This window comes from Anolis carolinensis, chromosome 6, assembly GCF_035594765.1.
Source record: "Anolis carolinensis isolate JA03-04 chromosome 6, rAnoCar3.1.pri, whole genome shotgun sequence".
NCBI classification, from domain to species: Eukaryota; Metazoa; Chordata; class Lepidosauria; order Squamata; family Dactyloidae; genus Anolis; species Anolis carolinensis.
This window is the reverse complement of record NC_085846.1, coordinates 72,956,509-72,978,863: the sequence shown is the minus strand read 5'-3', so window position 1 is coordinate 72,978,863 and position 22,355 is coordinate 72,956,509. Positions and strand designations below refer to the sequence as shown.

Sequence of the window (22,355 nt, the reverse complement as noted above, 5' to 3'; positions counted from 1 at the left end):
TCTAATGTATTTATTACTTGTAATTGGGGACTGGTAAATGACTTACTAATGATAGCCAACCCCCCCCCCCTCAAAACCCTCCCTTTTTCTGATTGGAAATAATCAACAGGGAAAGTTTTTGAATCTGATTACAAATCATTATGCATTGTGGTACTGTTAATTAGTTACAAATATCTATATTAAGATTAGTTGCAAAACTGATTTTGTTTTAATGCAGTAAATGAATGAGGCTCAAGAATGCAATCTAATGCATTATTTTCCCTTATGTAAATAGTAACTGTAAGCATATCATAAAATTAATTTTAGAAGGTATGCCACTTCACAATTATTAAATCAATTAACAGGCACAGGAACTGAGGACTCTTTTTTGCATCAAGGTAGGTTAATGCCCTTCAGTATACGTTTGCCCCAGAAACTGCCAATGTTTCATTATTTTTGACACATTAATTTGTTCTGCTTGTAAGGAAGTTGGCATCATTGTGTACCATGTTGCATGCCAAATATGTGGTCTCAGTTTCAAAGGGCACAGTAGGAAAATATGCAATTATAATTCTGTAGCCATACAAAATGCAGCTCTCTGTGTTTTCCCCATTATTATTAAAAATTTTATTAAAATTCACACACTGTCAATGTTGAGAGCATGTTTTATGGGACTCCTTGTGAAATCTTCACCATTAACCTGAACTCTTGAATGCACAACCTGAAGCCTTTAGAAAGCTTAGATGGGAAAAATTCAGCTACATTTCTCTGAATTATCCAGGCAGTTCTATCCAAAGAAATACACACACACACACATGGCCTTATGTTTTGCTTTGAAAAAAATCGGGATCAAAATGTCTTTTAGTTTCTTTTGTGCCTGCCTGGTTTGTGGTTGCATCTTTAGATTTTTATTTAATGCCTTTCTCAAGGGAGATATGGTGCCTTCCTTAGTTGCAGAGAAGGCCCGGCAGCTCTTCAGTTCACATTCATCCATGAAACTGGGACTTGTTCTGTTCTAATCTTGCTTTTGATTGGCTCCACCAAATCTCCCAAGGTCTTGTAAGATTTTAATCTGTCACACAGATATCATTAAGACCCAGATAATGGACTTTCCTATTTCACAATACTGTGCACAACCCATTGCCTGTTTTCCATAACTGTAGAAGGATAGAGTTATGCCACTCAACTGGAAGTGTGGCCTCAGTTCCTCGGATTGCTGAATTGTCACAGTTGTGTGATGCTTTGTACAGGTTCAGTACCAAGGGTCACCAGGCCAATGAATTGCCACTATCTCTGCACTAATGGCGCAGGATAGTAGTCCAGTGCCATTGCTCTTTTACAATACTTTAACATTGTCTATATTACAATTATTGTTATTATTATTTACTTGTGTTTTATTTACTCTTTTAGTTATTTATTTATTACAATATTTATATCCCGCCCTTCTTACCCAACAGGGGACTCAGGGCGGCTTACAATAAAACACACATATAAAAATTATACAGTGCAATATAAATCAGTTAAAAATTATTATTAACTTACATCAGTATTCATAAAATACATTATAAAATACAGGTAGGCATGTTCAGTTCAAAAAACTGGGTCTGTCGATTGAGTTCCAGCGTACATAATAATAATTAACGCTGCCAATTATTATTCAAAAGCCTGACCCCATAACCAAGTTTTAACCTTCCTATGGAAGGATAGGAGGGAGGGAGCCTGCCTGACTTCAATGGGGAGGGCGTTCCATAGGCGGGGAGCCACTACTGAAAAAGCCCTGTCTCTCGTCCCCGCCAGCCGCACCTGTGAGGCTGACGGGACCGTGAACAGGGTCTCATCTGATGATCTTAAGCTTCGAGGTGGGTCTTAGCGGGAGACACGTTCGGACAGATAAGCTGGGCCAGAACCGTTTTTAATACTGCCTTTCCCAATATAGGGACCAAATGTGGCTATATCCCAATTTTTTTCCAATAATAGTGCACAAGGTGGCTAATAACAACAACAACAACAACAACAACAACTTTATTTTTATACCCCGCCTCCAACTCCCTGCGGGGATCCGGGGCGGCTAACATCGGGCCAAGCCCAAATTTCTACAATAAACAGATTAAAAAATACATTCAACAATAAAACATCATATACATTTAACATTACACAGGTCAAAACAATAGTTTACAACAATATAATAATAAGTAAAACCACTGAATAAGAACAAGATAATAAAAAGGCAGGGCAGTGGTGCAAAGTGCTTATAGCATATTAAAAAATACAGATTTTTTTTAAATGGCTTCAATAAAAATATAAAGGTTATTTAAAACCAAACAATTCATAAGATGAAAGACATTACATGTCATTAGAAGGTTTAACAACCTATAAACATCACACAACATCATCAAAAGCTCGCCTTATTCTGTTTCTAAGAGTTTGATGGCACAAGTTTGATGGCACAAGAATGTTCTTCTGGCAAAAGAAGAACAAGGAGGGATTCACTCCTTTAAAAAAAAAGACTTTTGGGAGGTTTGAAACAGGTTAAGTGCTATAGTAAAGTAAAGGTAAAGGTTTTCCCTTGACATTAAGTCTAGTCATGTCCAACTCTAAGCCAAAGAGCCGGCGTTGTCTGTAGATACCTCCAAGGTCATGTGGCCGGCATGACTGCATGGAGCGCCATGCTATACAAGAGTACTAACTAGAAAGGTCAGGGTTTTGGTTTCTTAAGCTAGACATTTCATTCAGTTTCTCCCCCTCCCCACACACATGCACACACACATCAATTACGTGAGTAGCTCTGATAGATCAGGAAACACATATAAAAAGGTCAAGCCTTCAATTTTACAAAGAAAAAAGTATTAGAACAGTTATTTATCAGCAGTCATCATTCTCCTGAATGTTGGGGTTCATTGTAATAAACTATTACTTTGTTATTGCAACATGTAATACAGTGACCTTCAGTAATATTCCAAGAATGATGAAATGTTTTTCTCTATATTTTGAAAATTGAATACACTCTAACATCAAGATAAGGAGGTGAAATGTGTATTTTTTGCCACTGGCCTAGCATATCTTTTTGGAATATGTATAATAACTCTTTCATACAAATCCTACAAAATCATTTATGTGATGGCACTTTTTCAAACAAATGGTACAAAACTATTAATGTGATGGCAATCTTACCATAATATATATATTTTTTACAACTAAATCAGTGCGGGGGTTGGAACTTGAAAAGTACATTTTTCAAAAGTACATTTGGGACATCATGTCATTCTCAGAGACAGCATTTCCTTAATTGCTCACAAATGTTTACTTTCTTTACACACAGATTCTACAAAATTATTAATATGTGAGCATATCCAAAACAATATTTCACCTACTACTGGGCACATCCTCTCAATTCCTTCCTCTTCCAGCCATGTATCAATTTTATAAGGAAATAAATCATATTCTTTTTTTGAAATAATTTTTATTCAACAAAACATATAGGGGAGGGTAAAAAGAAATGAAAAGAAAAAACATAAAAAGAAAAAGCAATACAAAGGTACCAAAGTACATTCTTTTCCATCTTTATAAAAACTGCTTTTATATAACATTTACAGAAAATAATCTAAAAAGGAAATATGGGGGAGGGAAAGGAAGAAAAAAAATAACACAAAGAGGAGGGAAAAACAAACTGGATCAAACAAGAGTCATTGTTGACTTCCAGTCTCTTCCTCTTTTGATAAGTCCTTAGTAAATTATTTTCTTATTCCTCTTTGCTATTTGTAAATATTCAAATGAACACTTTCCTGTTGTCTAAGTTTAATAGTCTTTAAAGGATGACCAGTCCATTTTTTAATCAAAGTAGCTTGGTAGTTTTTTAGGTGATAAGTTAAATCCAAATTCTTAATGTCTATCCTATAGCAAAGTACATTATCTATATCCAGAGCCTGAGAATGACTATGAACCTCAAGCCCTTTACCAGAATATCAAGGCAGAAAATCCCACAATATCTGCTTTGAACTGGGTTATCTGAGTTCACACTGCCATATATTCCAGTTCAAAGCAGATAATGTGGGATTTCATTCAGCTGTGCAGAAGGGGCCCATGAGATCATAAACTTGTAACTACATACTGGAAGCTGGCTTTTAGAATAGATGAGATGCCATAGAACTGTTGTTTTCATGTCTTTCTGTGTGTAAAGGATCACTTCTCTAGCCTTCATTGTGACAGAAGTCCCATTATATACAATGATGTAACAAAATTATTCCCTTTATATAAAATGAATATAAATGATCTAGACAAAAGGAATATCTTTTAAAAAAAACTATGAGAAATAAAGTATGGAAAGGATGAGAACTATCACTGACAAGTCTTTTCACCAAGCAGCTTCCTAATTCTTCATGTTAATTATAGTTCAAACTTTGTATTAATCACTCACTAGATTTATTACTTCTGCTGTAGTATTTTGTCCTTTCCTTTGTTTGTCATTTAGAATAAACTTGGAACATTTCTTTAGACTATTACAGTTTGAATATCCCTTATCTATAATGCTTGGAAGTGTTTCAGATTTTGATTTTTATCAGAAAAATGGAATATTGCCTTATTTGCTGTCATGCCTCCAGGGAGGCTTTTTACTGTTTTCTTTGTTAATCCTCAGGTGTCCCTGTAGTTCAGTGGTTCCCAACCTTTTTTTGACCAGGGATCACTTGACCAGGGACCACGCTCCAACAATAGTACCAAAGGGGTTACGAATCAGTTTTTGGTCAACTTTGGATTTGGTTTGGTTATTTGGGGTGCTGATTGAGAAAATTGCATTCCATAGAAAATTGCATTCCATAAAATTGCATTTTAATATGTTTAAAACCTGGTGTTGATAAATGATCACCATTGACTTATTTTCTACAACTCTTAGTGACCAGCTAACACTAGATAAACTGGTGATTGACTGGCAATAGCCACTGAACTCCCAAATGGGAGACATAATATATTGTATATGCATATAATATTAATAATATTATAATGTAATACAATATAATAATAATACATTATTATAATGGTATATTTATATGATATGCAATATTACTAATAATATTACAATTTAGATTTATGGTACAATACAGTAATATATAATGCTTATATTGTGCTATACGAATAATATAATATATTGTATGTACATATGGCTTGTAAGCTGCCCCGAGTCCCCTTCGGGGTGAGAAGGGCGGGATATAAATGTCGCAAATAAATAAATAAAAATAAATAAATAGACCACATCAGCTCTAGTTTCTGATGCAGAACATATGCTATCCAGTAGTCGCCATCTGCTCGCCCACAGAAAACGATATCTAATAATCTAGAGCTGATGTGGTTTATCCAATGCAATTTTCTCAATCAGCACCCCAAATAATCCCAGGAACAGGCCTAAAAATGAAGACACCAAGAAAATCTTTTTGGGCTGTGTTATTATTCATAGTAGTAACAATGAGGCTGCGGACCATATTTTAGTTCTTGCGGACCACTGGTGGTCCACAGACCACAGGTTGGGAACCACTGCTGTAGTTAGAATGGATTCAGTTCCTTTTTGTAGAGAAGCAGAAATTGCAGAGGAAAGCAGGTAGAGTGAAGGTGGAACTTGCAGAAAGGGATTCTTGCAGAATGTATTTACAGGCAAACAAAAAGAAAGGGAAGTACAGAGTTTATCCACTGTGGTTTACTTTGAGGACCCCTGTGTGGATTTCAAAATTGATGGATGCTCAAGTTCCTTTATATAAAGTGATGTATTAAAATGATTTCCTTTATAAAAATGGGAAAAATCAAGGTTTGCCTTTTTGTAATTTAAAAAAATATATATTTTTCAGCTGTATGTGATTGAATCCATGGATATGTAGGACCAGAAGCAGAGAACAGGAAGTGTACAGGAGCAGGGGGAAGAGAATTGGCTGGGAGATAAGAGAGACTTACACACTACTTGGGTACAGCACTAGGATTCTACTTCAATTGTCATGTGTCCATTCTGTGGAATCCTGGGATCTGCATTTGAAGGAGGGTTCTTAGAATTCTCAGCCCAGAGAATTGTTGTGCATCACTAAACTTTTTTCCACTTTAACTATTGCAGTTAAAGTGGAAAAATTGTAGTACTATAGTTGCGCAGTGTAAAGGGGCTCTAGGAAGGAAGAGAAAGCAAATTGCTTAAGGAAAAACCAAGGAAGTGGGGAGAAGGCAAACAGAAACGAATAACAAATAGAATTAAGCAGAGAAATGGTAAGTGTATTTGTGTTGCTGCTACTTGCTTTAGAATGATAGTAGGGAGCCTCAATTACATTTGCCTATGCTCCCTATGACTTGAATTTCATTGAGCGTTCTCTGAGGTTTCAGGGACCACATGACATGTTGCACATGGACAATAGATTCCCCACCCTTGAGTTACACTATATTCTACTCTGAATGATAGAACTGGGGGGCAGAGGTGCAATCCTAAATCTGTGTACCCAAAAATACGTTACACTGTGTACAATTAAACTTAATCTCAAGTATGTGTATAGAACTGCTGCCTAAACTGCAATAAATGATGATCCCTGGCTGATTGTAGTAAAATGGATATACAGTGTCCTTCTTAAAGTGGTACTTAAAAGGCATAATCTGTCTTTATACATAATACCTATAAGTTTAATATGATGTGTAACAAAGCAGGAAGAAGACATACTTATCATTGGGTACATGGAATGTCTCACCTCGTTCTTCACTGACAGAAGGAATCTTTTGCTTTCATTTCTTTAAATCTGGTTTGTTGTTTCATCTGGACACATATTAATTATTATTACATTATTATTTTGTTTTATGACACAGCAAACAAGATAGATATACTGGATTTCGTATCACAAAATCACAAGTCGAATACTTCCCAAGTGTCTAGGACTATATGATGTATTTTCGGATGATGCACACAGATCCCAGCAGGGTAGCCTTTTGCAGTTGGCAGATTTTAATTTTGTCAATATTGTTTCCAAATGCCGGCTGAGATCTTTTGGCACGGCACCCAATGTGCCCATCACCACCGGGACCACCTGCACTGGTTTCTGCCAGAGTCTTTGCAGTTCAATCTTGAGGTCCTGATAGCGGCTGAGTTTTTCCTGTTGTTTTTTGTCAATGCAACTGTCACTTGGGATGGCAACATCAATGATCCAAACCTTTTTCTTTTCCACAACTGTGATGTCTGGTGTGTCAGTCTGGATTCAGAAGTCCCACAGTATCTTTGTGTGCTCATTTTCCAATACTTTTGCAGGTTTGTGATCCCACCAGTTCTTTACTGCTGGGAGGTGGTACTTGAGGCATAAGTTCCAATGAATCATTTGGGCCACATAGTTGTGCCTCTGTTTATAGTCTGTCTGTGCGATTTTCTTACAGCAGCTGAGGATATGATCAATGGTTTTGTCGGTTTCCTTGCACAGTCTACATTTTGGGTCATCAGCTGATTTTTCGATCTTGGCGTTAATTGCATTTGTTCTGATGGCTTGCTCCTGGGCTGCAAGGATCAGGCCTTCTGTCTCCTTCTTCAGTGTCCCATTCGTGAGCCATAGCCAGGTGGTCTTCTTCTTCTTCATTTATACCCCGCTTTTCTCCCCATGGTGACTCAAGGTGGCTAACATCTATCCACACTAGACAAGTTTAAAAAGAAAAATACAAAAGTTAAAAAATAATTAAATAGTAACAGTGTGGTAAAAACAGAATGAAAATACAGTAAATGGCCTTTACAACTCATATTGAGACTGGTTTGCTTTAAACTAACTAGGATTGGATGGATCTGCAGAGAAAGGAAGGGGCCTTTGGTTTAATAGCCAATGAGTGCAGATTTATCTGTTTTTATCATCCAAACAATCCTCCCAATTCCTCCTCCTTCAAATTTAGACAATGTATGAAACACAGTTCATACTCAAATGCGTATAATTTAATAGACAAATCAGAAGAAAAGGGTAAGAGAGGAAAAGTAAGAGAGTCACATTCAGGCATTAAATCTTCCTAAATTATGATGTGTGAACATGGTAAGAAGTCTTAAAGTCAGTGAGGGTCAACAGATACTATGACAGTTACTGAATTACCATGATATAAAATCTCCATATATATTCCTGCTATACTTGTGGCTGTTTTAGCAACCTCTTCTTGAAAGTTTCTTGGCAAAAAGGAACAATAAACTGTTCAGTGTGTATTAATTGGTGGCATCAGGGCCTAATAGCACTTAGTCCTTAGAAGGCAAAATATTTTATCTTCTTGTTTCCTGGCTCTCCCCTTTGGCAAGGTACACGAAGAAATTTGATATTGTTGATCTTCACTGATCATATGTTAAAGGAGTGTTACCAGTAGTGGCAAAAAGTGGAGGCTGCCTACAATGGCTGGGAAGCACTTGTTATTTCAGATGTACCACCAGATTTGTGTTTTAGTTTCACAATATTCAATCACACAGCCTCCCTTGCTGCTTCTACCACTGCCTTCCCTTGATGAGCTGTCTCCAGAATTTATGCTCTGCTGCAGTTGTCCATCTGCCATGTCTCTAATCAAACCAGGTTTCCAACTATTCTTTTTGCAACAGAAATATAAGAAAAGTGAGACATCTTGCTATCAATGAGAACTTCCGGAATTAATTGTTGCTGCCATCAGCAGCAGCCAAGATTTTCTTGTGGAACAATAGAGACCTTTAATTGATAAGCCACATACAACGCTGTGTGAAACCACAGCAAAGATCAAGAGTCTGTCACTGACATTTTTGAGAGAAGTGGCTATTAGAGCCAGAGGAAAAAAGACTAGAGTTGTAAATCTTTGTTTTTTTTTCATACTTTGGTATGAGAATGATTAAAATCTGGAAAGATTTCTGTACGATGACAAATTCTGAGAGATTTATAAAGTACTATGCAAAAATTACTATTAGATACAAAAAAGGAGTGTGTGTAGAAAAAAAGGGTGTGTAAGTATTTCATTCTTTCATATAAGAACAGAACTTTTCAAATGTTTTCTCTTTTAGGCAGGTTTCTAAGAGCTTTTGTACATTTTCAGGATTTTTGTGTGTGAAAATTTTGTATGTTGAAAACATTGGGGCCCTTTTTTTTTTTTACAGAAACCATTTTTGTGTGAGATTAATTCCCTGCAAAAAAATTCTTTGTATGAAACCCAATGTTGCTTGCATAAAATTGGTTGAGAATGAAATATCTTGCAGTATTTGATTTTTTTTAAATGTTGATGCACATTGAAACAGTCTTCTAGATGAAAAATCTAAATATTGTCTACACCTCTCATATAACTAAACAAGCTTATTATGGCTTCAAAAAGAGTGACTGATTCTACATTCAGATTTGTCTGATTGCAGCCTTTTAACTTTTTTTGTTTATTATCTGAAATTCCCATGAAAGTTCTATATATTTTGATATACATTTTACACTGGTTTTCCCCAGCCATAGATTATTTGAGCTCTTTCTCATACATTATGCATAAAAGAATGCATATGCATTTATTTTAAAAACACAGAAGTCTCTTGCCTCACTTAAGTAGCTTCCTGGATTGGACTAAGGAGCTATGACAAGGTCACAAAATCAAGCACAGTGAGAAGTTTATGCATAAAGTATGCCAGGCGTAAGAAAAATTGTAATGATCCTTCACATCTTCCTTTTGGTAACTTTTTATAGGCTGGAAATAAATCTCAATGAATATTCCTCAATACCCACCAGAACCTGATGGTTGGAATATTAAGGTCCAAGCTGCCTTGGGTCCTATATAAAGAAAAAGGCAGGAAATAAATACAGTTTAACTGATTGCCCAATTAAGTTGTGGTCATTCTGAATCTCTCATGTTATTTTTTAAATAGTTTTTATTGAATTTAAATTTTTTCATACAATTATTACTTTTATCACATAACAGATATATAATGTATCATACAATACTTGCGTCATTATTTTATATCTATTGTTGATTTATATCTACTACAGTGTTAACATTTGTCCATCTATATTTCTTCACCACTGTGTATCCCCCCCTCCCACCCCGAGCCACTTCTCATGTATTGTCTAACCAAAATCTCATTTCTTCCTGAGGCGGTAGCCCTCCATCCCTTTTTTGAAGTCCTTTCTCAATAAATTTTCCCCATACATCCTCAAAATCATTTTTTTCCATATCCCTCTTTTAACTTTTAATTTGCATATTAGCTTATCATTTATTGCCAATTTCCATACTTCCTTATACCAGTCTTCAATCTGAAGATTTATTACTTTTCTCCAGTTCCTTGCTATAAGCAATCTTGCTATTGTCAATAAATTTGTTATTGCTTCTTTTTCTTTTTTTAATCCATCTTGTTATTACAAATTGATAATAATGCAATACCAGGGCTTCTTTCCAGTTTGATATTTATTATATCCTCTATCTCTTTAAATATTTTAAACCAAAATTTCCTTACATATTTACAATGCCACCACATATGTATAAATGTTCCCACTTCCTGACAGCCTCTTCAGAAATTTTTTGGATGGTTTTTATTAATAGTTGACATTTTTAATGGAGTTAAATACCATTTCCAAATTATCTTATAATAATTTTCTTTAACTCTTATTGATACATTTTTCAAGTGCCTTTATTTCCACAATTGCGACCATTCCATTTCATTTACTTTCACCTCTAACTCCTCCTCCCACATTTCCTTAAGAGTGGTATTTTTTCTCTCTCCTTCTTTTATTCCACCCAATATTCTATAGATTCTACCTGTTACACCTTTCAATTTTTTATAATCATCTGTATCCCTTCCATTTTGTATTATTTGTTCAAATTGGTTAGGTTCCTTCCCCTCTTTATTATTTTTTACCCAATTCTTATACCATTGCTCTAGCAGAACACCATGGAACCGTGCAGATATACAGGATGCTGGTATGCTGTCTGTCTTGCAAGGCTAATCAACTGCTGAGGATGTTATCTAATCCTAGGACCTCATTACATTGAGGTCCAATTTGTGGGTGATAGTGGGGGGATTTGCCACACAGTGTTTGCAAATCCAGAGGGCAACAAAGGAAACCATTGCCCTGCACCCCACATTGCTTGCAGCAGCGCTTTCCACATCCCATGGAGGAAAGTGTCGCTGCCTGGCTTACCCCCATTCTTGACAAGGGAACACAGGAAGCCTCCTGTGCCATACATAATGCCATACACAAACCATGCCATACACAAACCACTTCCTAGGAGGCAGGGAGGATGGAGCCCCACCAGAAGTAACTGTACGTCATCTGATGGCATCTGGCAAGCTCCATCCTCCCAGTGTCCTAGGATGCTACAATCATCTAAAGTGATGAGGGTCTCAGTCTAAGAATAAAGTTTCAGTGCTTTCGAAAGACTTGGATTTGTGTATGGCATTATAAAGATATTTACCACAGGGTTGTTATGCCTGTGATTTGAGTAAAGTAGACCTAGAAAGGAAAGAGATAGTTTAACCTTGTACAGTATATATAGCAATGGAAAGGGTGCTAAGGATTGCTTTTTCCAAGCATAATTCTTTAGCAAAAAATGTCTGATGACAGTGGAACAACACCAAATTTACTTCCTAAATGGCATGAAGATTCATTACTGAATTACATACTAAATACATATTTCCATTTCTGATAAGACTGAGGGGAAAGCCACCTCAGGATAAGTGAGTGCATTTGTTGATAGATTAGAATTGATAGGTTGTATTTGGAGCAGATGTGTTGGCATTGCAAATGTGATCTAAATTATGTGGAATTTAAGTTTAGATATATTTTATTTTTAATTGGAATTCATCTTTGTATTATATTATATTTTATATTATACTGCATTCATAATTTTATATCTTAACTTTTGTGAATATTTTATATGTTACAAATTATGTATGATGTCTGCTTGCTAAAATACAGCACGGTATGGATTGAATTGTTTAATGCAGCACTTCATGCTTTGGGATTCTAGCTATACACATTTGTTTGAGAGAAGTAGGGAGCAAAAATGGTATGTGTGAGAAAATGTCATCTTAAAATCTTGTGTAATTGCAGTGCCATCAATCTTAGTCACTCTCTAAAGGGAATATTTCTTCTCACTTTATTTGTGACAGTATATACAGCTGATTCTGAATATAAACGTAGATCTTTTCATTAGACATTTTGCCATCTCCCCCAAGCTTCATATATAAATAATAATATTATGGTTATTATAATAATTAGTTGGTGGTGAATGGTTAATGCTCAATAGATAATGACTAATAGCTACTAGTTATGTGTGTGAAATTCATTCCTACTGTTTATCCTGTTCCTTTCGTGTCTTCTGTTTCTTCAGAAGCACAAAACAGGAAGCCCCTCCCCACACAGAAATCCGTTCAACACGAAAGCCTGCTTTTATGTTGAGTTGAAATTGCTTCCTTGCCTGCATGTAGGCAGACCTGGAGCTGGACTGCAGGCATGCTTCGGGCCTGCCTGCAGGTCCCGCCACACACACACTTTCAAAGAGTGTGACAGGGTGTGTTTAGTGGCTGGTAGGGCCTGCAGGCACACTCTGAGCCTGCCTGCAGCTGAGCACCTTACTTCAGAGGAGCAACAGCAGGTGCCAGGTAAAAAGAACACTAGGAAGGGGAGGTAGTGAATGGGAAGCCACCCCCCCCCATGGTCTGAATTTTGGGGGCCCAATCCAACCCCCCCCCCATTTCAGGAGGCTCTCAAAAATGGATCAGGGCCCCCAACAAAAGCTGAGACATAACAGGGCAAGATTTACCCCAAAAGCAGAAGACGAATAGCTACTATATTAATATCATTAATAAATGATGTTAATTATTAATATACAGTAGTATTATTAACTAATATTAATAGCCATCCATTTTTGTTGTTGTTGTGTGCCTTGAAGAGGTCCGTAAGGCAAACCTATCACAGGCGTTTATTGGCAAGATTTCTTGGAGTATTAGACCTACACTTAAACTACTATCCCACATTGTCTCTGTTGTCCATTAATTTAACTTTAGCATTACTTTCCAATTTGCCACCTAGATTAGGTGATTCATTTTGGTGTTATCTTGAATTGAATATACTGGTATTTTCAGATTTGGATGTGTGTGTGTGTTGGACTACAGATTCCAGTATTCTCCAGAAGCCTCTAGCTACAGCTTCCAGAAGTCTGGAAACATCACACACACACACACCACCCCCAAAACACACACTGACCTGGAGGTTTCTAGAATTATGATTCCAAGCTCTCTATAGTATTGGCAATAAACTTTGCTTTGGCCATTACTTTAACAATTTTAAGTGAAATAAACCTTGTGATGCAAGTTATATGTATTTATAGGGTGCTGTGTTAACACCAACAATGGATCACACAATGTCCATGCAGCCAGCAAGTATGATGGGCCCCTTGACACAACAGATGAATCACCTTTCCTTGGGCACAACAGGAACGGTAAGCTGAAAAAAATGTATTCAAATTCTGTTTTTAATTTTTTTATTACATTTTAGACTGTTATTCAATTAATTCATTTTTTTATTTTTATTATTAACAATGTTTCCATAGCTTATACATTTTTAGCAGTTCTTAATGAATTCTATATTACAATATCAAATGAAGTAATATGTGCTTAAATTGGGAATAGGAAAATACAAGAGGGACCAAACACTATGACAATTTTTTCCCTAATAACATGTTTCAAACCCATAATCAATTTAGCCATATAAAGATGACGAATTTCTTGATATTGAATTCAAAAACCCACACTCTTAGCTCCTCTTTCAAATAATGTGCACAACTGAAACACAACCAATAGCATATGGGGATATTTCCAGACCCCAACTTACCCAATTGCTGATTCCCAATGCCATAATTGGCCATTCATTTGGAACAGTTCAAAGGGAATCCAGCTCCATCCCCTAAATTCTCTTATGATGCAGAATCCCATGGCATACATCGTGTTTGCCTTCATTTCCAGTAGTAGCTAATAAAAGTGTCTCCCAGATTGTAATGTTGCTTGGTAACCAACCACTGAAAAAAGAGACAGACAACAATATGAGACAACCTTCTGGGGTAGAGTGTGATCTTTCAAATGTTCCAATGTCTTTGGGAATCTATTGTCTATACGCTACATTTTTATCATGTTTATATGTCAAGATACTTACCAGAAAAGAAGTTCTCGGCATTTTCAGAACATTTAGGTTTTGACTTGAATATATGAATTTATGTATTTACCAGATAACCAAAGTTGGGAATGTAGACTGCAATTGTGTGCCGAGGGAGTATCAGAGGTGTAGCTCAAAAAACAAATTCTCCCACTTTCCTCAAATACCCACAAACAGGGCTGGATTTAGGGACCAGCATAGTTGTGAATCTGCCAAATCACGTACACCTGCAAGATGTCCACTGTCAATTCCTGGAGCCACTTGGTGCTGCTGGTCCTACCTTCCTATTCACGTGCCCTTTGTGAAGGTGCAACATGAACAAGAATTAGTATCATCCTCCTCCTCTCTGGGATGAGGTGTAGCTGGGCCAAGAAGGAGGGCCAAGAGAATGGGCCATGGCAGCAAAAGCAACAGAAAGAAACATGCATGTAGAGATGGAATATGGAGACCAGCTAGTCAGAGGGCTCCCAACAACTGGAAATTGCATTGATTGCAAATGTTGGTAGAAAAAAAAGTTTTAAGGCAACTATGGAACACAGTAGTAGTTTTGCACACACTCAGTTTTAATACATTCTGTAGTATGTGATTTTAGTCTATTTTTAGTCTATTCTTAGAGGTATGGTTCTATAGTTTATGGTGTTTTCATTTTTCCCAGTGTGTATAGTTGTTTTGAATTTTCATCTACTGAATATAGAACCATATACAGTCATATCATAAACCTGGCATGTGGCATTTATGACAGTGAAAATTTATATAAATACTTTAGCTCAAGGCTCTCATGTTGCTATTGTTGCACTGCTCTCTATAGCAGATATAGGTTTTTGAGTATCTGTTTTTCACCTTAGCTGAGATTTCTTTGTTTCTTTACCAGTGAACCTAGAGCTAAAGTTCACATCTTTAGACTGAAAGATTCTAACCAGTGAAGAAGAAGCATGAAACAATGTTCAGTATCATAAAATAGTCAAAATTATCTGGAAGTTTAATTGACTTTAAAACACACACATTCACAAATTTTCTGGATTTCAACCTTGTAGGAGCTTTCTTTGTTAAACTACACTCTTTTGTAATACGTCTAAAAGAAATTGAATAACTATTGCTTCAGGGTGCTTATCTCAGCAGGTTATATTTCTCATCAATGGATTGTGATTAATTATTTGAATCAGTTTTTATATAATTTATAAAAGTGCAAAATGTAATTCATAAAAAGTACAAAAGTGTGAGTCGGCTCTTGTCACTGCAATCCATATGACTCAAGGCATTGAGGGAAAAAAGATCACGAGTAATTTTCTAAACCGGATCACATTTTATGGAGAATACAAGCCATGAACAATACTTTTCAATTGTGCTTGTTCTTCCAATGTTGTCCTTTAAAAATCTACAAGAGGGTGCCATAAAAGACCATTGGCTACCTTTCAACAATCTGTTTTCTGCAAACAAGCTAGAAAGTAATGAACTATTCTGCATCATTAGTATCTGCTGCATTCTGTCCCAGATTAATTTAAAAGCTTGCAATATGCAAAGTGCTTTTATTAAAATGCCTTCATACATTCTCTTCCTTTGACAACCCATTTAGTTAATCAGCACAGCATATGTTTCAGCCAAAACTGCCCTCCTCAGAGTTTCATAGCTAACAGTTTAACTGGAAATGTAGAATAAAACATGTAGTAAACTACTGATGTAATACCAAATTCTGCTTATCTAAAATGCAGACTTGCAAACTGCTTTTATAGGCAAACTCTAAAAGACAAAATTTCTCCAGCTCCAAGAGAGAGAGGGGGGAGGGGAAAGAGAGAGAGAAAGAGAAGAAAAAACTCATTTGAGGTTTTTGCCACAGGTAGAACCTAACACTCATGAACAGGAAGCCTGCACCTCTACAAGGAAATGGGGATTCGATTTTTTTTTCTAATCTAAATGTTGGCTGCAATTCAGACAAACTGTTGTAAGGGATGGGAAAGTATGTTGTTTTTCAGGCAGATCTTCAGTTGCAGTCATGACATTCAAATTCAACATCAGTTTCTGAAGTGGGCAAGGATTATTAAAATCTGCAACTATATATATATATGTGTGTATAATATATACTGCTTCAAATATTAGCATTGTGTCCATTCAAACACACACATACAGATTTTATAAAAATTATGAGAAATGGAGACTAGCAGGATTTTGCATGTAACCTTTTCTGATCATTTATATGTTTGTGCATATTTTGTAGGGGTGTGCATAAATATCTTTACTCCTTGCTAGTTGTATCAAATTTATTAAATTCGTATATACAAATCGATATTAGAGACATGCAGAAACAGGAGGGATTTTATAATTGAAACACTCACCAATCATTTTGGTTAAGATTCTGTAATATTCGGATGCCTCCCAAAGTCAGTTTAATTTTCAGTATAAGCATTAAGCAACTTTGCCCAAAAGATCATTACTAGTGTTTTAAATTAAGACCCTTTTGCCGGTCGCCATAAGGAAGGACAACTGGGGGCGGGACTAGCAGTGTTGGACGGGAGACTGAGAACACTGCATTCTAGGAAATGTAGGTGAGGCCGCCTATGGCATAGAATTCAAAAGGTCCTGCCCTAAATTACATTTCCCAGAATTCAGTACTCAGCATCAGAATGAGGCCTGCAGCAGCCAGCCATTTAGTCAGTCTAATAGTAATAAATAAAATGATTGAATCTGCAAAGAGGACTAAAGTAAGTAATAGTATAAATCTGTGCTAAGTTGAAGTTGTGTGGTTAATTGTGTGTCATATAAACAGACAGACATTCAAGGTGATTGCTGTTGTATATAAAATTAAAGTAGATCTTTTAGTTTTTATTTTAAAATATTGTTCATAAAAAGAATCAAAACTTCCCCAAAAATTAGTGGATGAGTGTAACATTCTGAAGTTTAGTGAGCTAACAGTAGAAAATGTGTGGTACAATTATAGCAAGCTTCATTACAATAGCTCTAAAAATGAGGGAGAAAGGACTCCCTGAAGTTTCTCCACTTGCTCAATTACTTAACAAAAAAAGTAACGAAATTTCGTTACTCTCATTATAGTCATTAAATTTTATTAACTAGACTTTAGAAACACTTTAAAAATGAAATGCGGGCACCACTCAGTTTTGTAATGACCTTTGAAATATTTTTAAATGGTTTTCTATGCCTAATTTAATTATTGATTAAATTGGGTACAAAATTTGAGAAAGTTCATATTTTCAAGTGAAACTATGCTCCAGTTCATGCCTTGGTTCAGACACTGAATTAGGCAATTTTGCAGTAAAATGTAATGGCAATAAAACTTTCCCCATGACCTAATCTTAGTATTGCAGAATGGAATGTTAGTGTCAGTTGAAAGTGTCTTCTCCCTAGGCTATGTGAAAAGAGAAGGCAGCTTTGGAAGTTCATATAATGTCTTCATTTGAAAGATATACCATGAGTAGTGCTGCTGTAATGCATGGACTTGCTGGACATTTGCCAGGGGGCCCTACAAACATAGAGGCACCGTGCTAAGGTATACACATACCAAAATTTATCAGTAGTTTTTCAATCATCTATCTCAACATTCAAATCTCGCACTAACTCAGTAGAAGGAAAAAAATTACAACTTGTAGCAGAGAGTTGGCATGTCTGCATTCACAAGGTAAATTTTAAGATTGTTATTGCTTGCAATGTTATGAAAGCAGACAATTATAACAGATTCGCAATAGGCAATTGATGGCTAGGGACAACAATTACTGATGCTGTGCATTTCCGTTATTAGAAGCAGATCCTCCACTATTTGTGTTCTAAAAATTCTATTTGTGTGGTGAAGGGTTTGAAGAAGTGCAAGAAAATGAAACTGTAGTCTTATGTTACCAATAAATATACATTTATTTTATCAATTATAATTTTATCAATTATAACGTTATTCCTGTGAATGGTTGTATAGGCAATAGGAAGCTACTCTCCTTATCGTAGAACATGACTCCACCTCCCCACCATTAGGATTCCACCTACCCTTTGTTATGGCAGCAAAAATGACCCGCAATACACACATTACAGTCTTTATGCAACTCCTTAATCACTCAGGCAAGTTGTCAATGATACAAAGCAGACCAATTTAAAAACTGGCAGTTACCTTCAAGTAGAAGCTAGCTTATAGTGGTGCTATCATAGGGTATTCATGGCATGATTTCTTGAACAGAAACTCACTATAGCTTGAAGTGACTTGTTAAAGATCAACCAGTGGGATTCCAGGGCTATGTGGGGAATTGAATGGTTGTCTCTTCGAGTATAACACACTGCATTTTTGAACTCAATTACTTCACAAAATAGAATGACATGCCACATTCTCAGGTCCTGCTACTGTGCTCTGATGGTCCAGGGTCTTGATTTAGAATGTGCAAGTTATTATGGAATCATAACGCAAGGTTAAATGAGTAAGAGGATTTTCTAGTCCAGATGTCACTGCTCCCTTCATGATCACTGGTGGTGTCTTCTGAAAGTAAGAGGTTACCTTGTGAAGAGTCAAATCAGTGGTTGATTTAAAATAATAAATCTTTAGCAGGGATATTTACTGGAGTTATCAGTTTCTGAAGATGGTGCCTTTTACATGCAAGCCACTGAACTATCACTTAGACATTGTTCCTCGTTTTGTCAATAGTGGGATAAAAAAGAAGCCAACAGCTACTATTGACTCTCATGTCAGTGAAGTCGTGGTATGAGTTCTCTAAGGTGCTGAAGTCACCTCAAAATAGGCTGAATATTTTGGAAAGTTCCTGTAAAACTAGAATATATATGTGCATGGAATAGTCTTAGCCTGGCCTTTCAAGCTATCCCAGAATTTTTACAGTTTGAAACTATTGGACTTAAAAGCCGGTGTGCATTAGTCTATTTCAAGGCCTTTTGACCTAGCAATTGTACATCTTTGAAGTCAATACAAAGACAGTTTGTGTCAGACAAGTGACTATACAACCATTAGCATGCTGGTGTAATGCAGCCCAACAAGCTGCAATATCGTAGAAAAAGAGCAATTTTTTAATAATATTGTCCAAATATTGTTAGAAGAAACTATTTGTAAGTGCAAGTCAAGGAATAAAATTGTGTTAAACTTCAGCTTCCATCAGTCAATGGCATTAGGTGACCTCTGAAGATGCTGGGAAAGAAAAAAGGATGAAATGTATGGGCCAGTGTTCTTCAGTTCTGTTCTCTTAATATTTTCCAGCTGTGATTAAGTATAGGTTGCCATGTGATGGTTCATGTGTGGGGGTGAAGAATTTTATTGCTAGGAAAAAGTAAATGGTTTTATTCTTACGGCTTTTGAGGGTCAATTCAACTCCTAAAAGAATGTCAGAGAACACCCCAAACCATGAGCTTTAGGTGCTGAGGTCAAAGTGACCTCAAAGAATGCTGTTGACATTTATTAGATAGTTTTTAAACCTACAGCTGTTTGGCCCGGAACACTTATTCCAATTATTAGAATTGGAATGTGGGGTTTGTCTATATTTTATTTATAGACTAATTGTTCCCCTTTCTTAATATCAGTATTGGTAGTATTAGGGGTCAAAGTATCCCATAGATTTACTGGGTTCCTTTATAAAACTGAACATGTTAACCTTTTTAAAAGCAATTAGGCCCCCTTTTGTTACTGAAAAACCTTGTCTTTTCGTTGTAACTATTTACAAGGTTTGTGATCAAACACACTGATTGTGTTTTAGGAGTCACATTGACCTCAGCTGCCTTTGCAAAATGCTTCATGCAACTGCCACCCTTTCCTTAACTAATTTAATGAGAACTCTCAGTCAAGGACTTTTGGGCAACCTTTTCTGTCTCTTTATAAGAGGACAAACCAAAAAATCTCAGAAGAAATCTTGCTCTCAAATAAAGAATAATCAATAGCAGCATTTTTAGTTTTAAGACCTCTAATGCAAGAAAGAAAGGGAGAACTATTGACTATACATTTTTCTGTGCCTAAAAATGTAAGTTTCAAGCTTGACATCCTTCTTTCCTGTAACATATCAAAGGTGTCACCTTTGATATGTTACAGTTCTGGTGGCCAATATGATCACCTGTCTTGGGCAGCTCTGACAGAAAGGACGAGTGGTTGGAGTTACACACCAACAGCTTTCAGCAACCTGCACAGCCGAAGAAGAATCCTTAACAGTAGCCACTACATCCCAGCAGGAGGAGCAAGCAGAAGCCAGCGCTTCGGGGCAGACTGCTAAAGGGCTAACTGCTTCTTCTCATGTGTAATTTCACAGAGAGCAAGCTCAATTATGCAGATCTGCCAGGTTATCTGAGAAACAGGCTATGCACAAAGCAGCACGTGTGGTCTTGTCATAAAAGATTCTTGAGTTTGCAGTCTTGTTGCTGGAGGGAGCATCTTGCTGGATGGTTTTATCATGAATCCGTTGTGTGACTGGCTTTGTGATCACTGGACCAGGCATGGACTTAAGTACTTCTGACTCTGTCTTGCAATTAGCTATACTGGCTTGTTTGACTTCAGAATGTGAACTCAGACTATTGGCACCTGGATTATGGATTTAGATCAGTTATTCCCAAAGTGGGTGCTACCGCCCCCCGGTGGGCGCTGGCGCGATCCAGGTGGGCGGTGATGGCACCTATTAGGACATGGGGGCGGGGCCTCTTCCCAAGAGCCCGAGACAGGGCTGAGAATCTATACTTCTCCTGAGGTGCTTGTTGGGACACAGAGGGCGGAGCTAGGGAAGGGGGCGGGGCCTCATTCCAAGAGCCTGAGACAGGGTTGAGCCTCTGTACCTCTCCTGAGAGGCCTTTTAGGACTAAAGGGCAGGGCTTAGGGTGGGGGCGGAGCCTCTTCCCCAGAGCCTCAATATACCTCCCCTGAGGCACTTGTTAGAACACGGGGGTAGGGTACAGATGTCCAGCTCCGTCAGGCACTTAGGAGGAGGCCCCGCCCCCTCCTCTAGCCCCACCCCCTGTGTCCTGGCAGGTGCCGCAGGACAGGATAGAAGCTCAGCCCTGCCTCAGAGCTCATAACTCTGCCCAAAACAGTCCTGGCCTCCCATTTGTGGCCCTACCAACCTCCCCTTCCCAGCCCTGCATCTTGGACTGGGGAGAGGCTCAGCCCCACCCTCTTGAGCAGGAACCACGCCCACCCCTGTAAGCCATGTACCCTTTCCATGGGGCGTTGAATAATATTTTTTCTGGAAAGGGGATGGTAGCCCAAATAAGTTTGGGGACCACTGATTTAGACCTTGATTCAAGAACTCTCTGTGTATGATCTCTGGGCTTAGATATTATGTGTTTGAGTGTGAACAAGGCACATCACCCTATCACCACATTGCTGTCTAATTGTTCCCTTAAACGCATACCTGACAGCCAAATGTGTTTTCTCCTCAAATGTAGGAATCTCGGAGAACTTAATTTTTTGATTCCAGCTTCAAGTTGAAGCTAGCTTATAGTGGTGTTATCACAGGGTTTTCTTGGCAAGATTTCTTGAAAAGAAACTCATCATAGCTTGAAGTAACTTGTTAAAGATCAACCAGTGGCATTCTAGGGCTACGTAGGGATTTGAATGGCTGTCGCCTTGAGTATAACACACTGCATTTCTGAACTCAATTACTTCACAAAATAGGATGACACAATCACATTCATTGAGAATATCCTTTTTTTTTTTTTAGTAAAACAATGTAGCTGTAAGAACTCACAAGTGGACTGCTTTACTAAAAAGCAGAAATTCTCAGTGCAGGCATGATTATGTCATGTTTATTACCTTCTTCCAGGCCTATTGTTGTTGGGGGTTTCTTGGTATATATTTGACCCTGTCCTACATACCAGACTGAGGTAAAACTTTTTTTTATCAACGGCAGATTAAACTTTGCCTAGTTTAAATTGTCTGTATGGATGTATGTCTGTACCAATGTGTTTTGTGGGAAGTGGATGCATTAGTTTAAGTTTAATAATCAATGGAAGTTAAAATTGCTCCATCATACGACTGTCACTCATGATGTGTCTTAACCCACCACTGATCTGACATTTTTGTGGTTTAATAAAAGTTTGAGTGATAGCTTGAATTGGATACAATATAAAGCCTCCTTTGAAAAATAAAACCAAATAGCCTGATCACACTTCTTCAGAATTTGTTCTTTAGCTTCTTTTACTTCAATGACTGCATTTTTTAAAATTGACATCAAGAACAGCACGCTGGCATCTGAGTAGAAGAGTTTATTTGCTGTATAATATTTTTCCTTCTGTAAGATTTACTCCTAGAGGAAGCTTTATTGTCAACAGGCTGTCACTTATATTTCTAGTGAATATTTCAGA

General features: G+C 37.1%; 1 protein-coding gene and 1 long non-coding RNA gene across 12 annotated transcripts in view; one reads left to right on the top strand and one right to left on the bottom strand.

The window, feature by feature from the left end:
• The window catches only part of rbms3 (RNA binding motif single stranded interacting protein 3), a 958,643-nt gene that overhangs the window by 904,079 nt on the left and 32,209 nt on the right, over positions 1–22,355 (top strand). For 6 of the 7 annotated variants that reach the window (XM_062958201.1, XM_062958202.1, XM_062958205.1 and 3 more), the window contains one exon: positions 13,264–13,374. The exons of the other annotated variant lie outside the window; for it this stretch is intronic. In XM_062958201.1, the coding sequence (XP_062814271.1) occupies positions 13,264–13,374 (111 nt within the window). The remainder of the gene's footprint in view (positions 1–13,263; positions 13,375–22,355) is intronic. 7 annotated transcript variants of the gene reach the window in all.
• Positions 1,977–22,355, bottom strand: part of LOC134292639 (uncharacterized) — a 36,480-nt gene continuing 16,101 nt past the window's right edge. For all 5 annotated transcript variants that reach the window (XR_009999887.1, XR_009999889.1, XR_009999890.1 and 2 more), the window contains 3 exons: positions 13,767–13,950; positions 9,663–9,707; positions 1,977–7,607 (listed from right to left, as the gene is read on the bottom strand). This is a non-coding gene — a long non-coding RNA (uncharacterized LOC134292639). The remainder of the gene's footprint in view (positions 7,608–9,662; positions 9,708–13,766; positions 13,951–22,355) is intronic.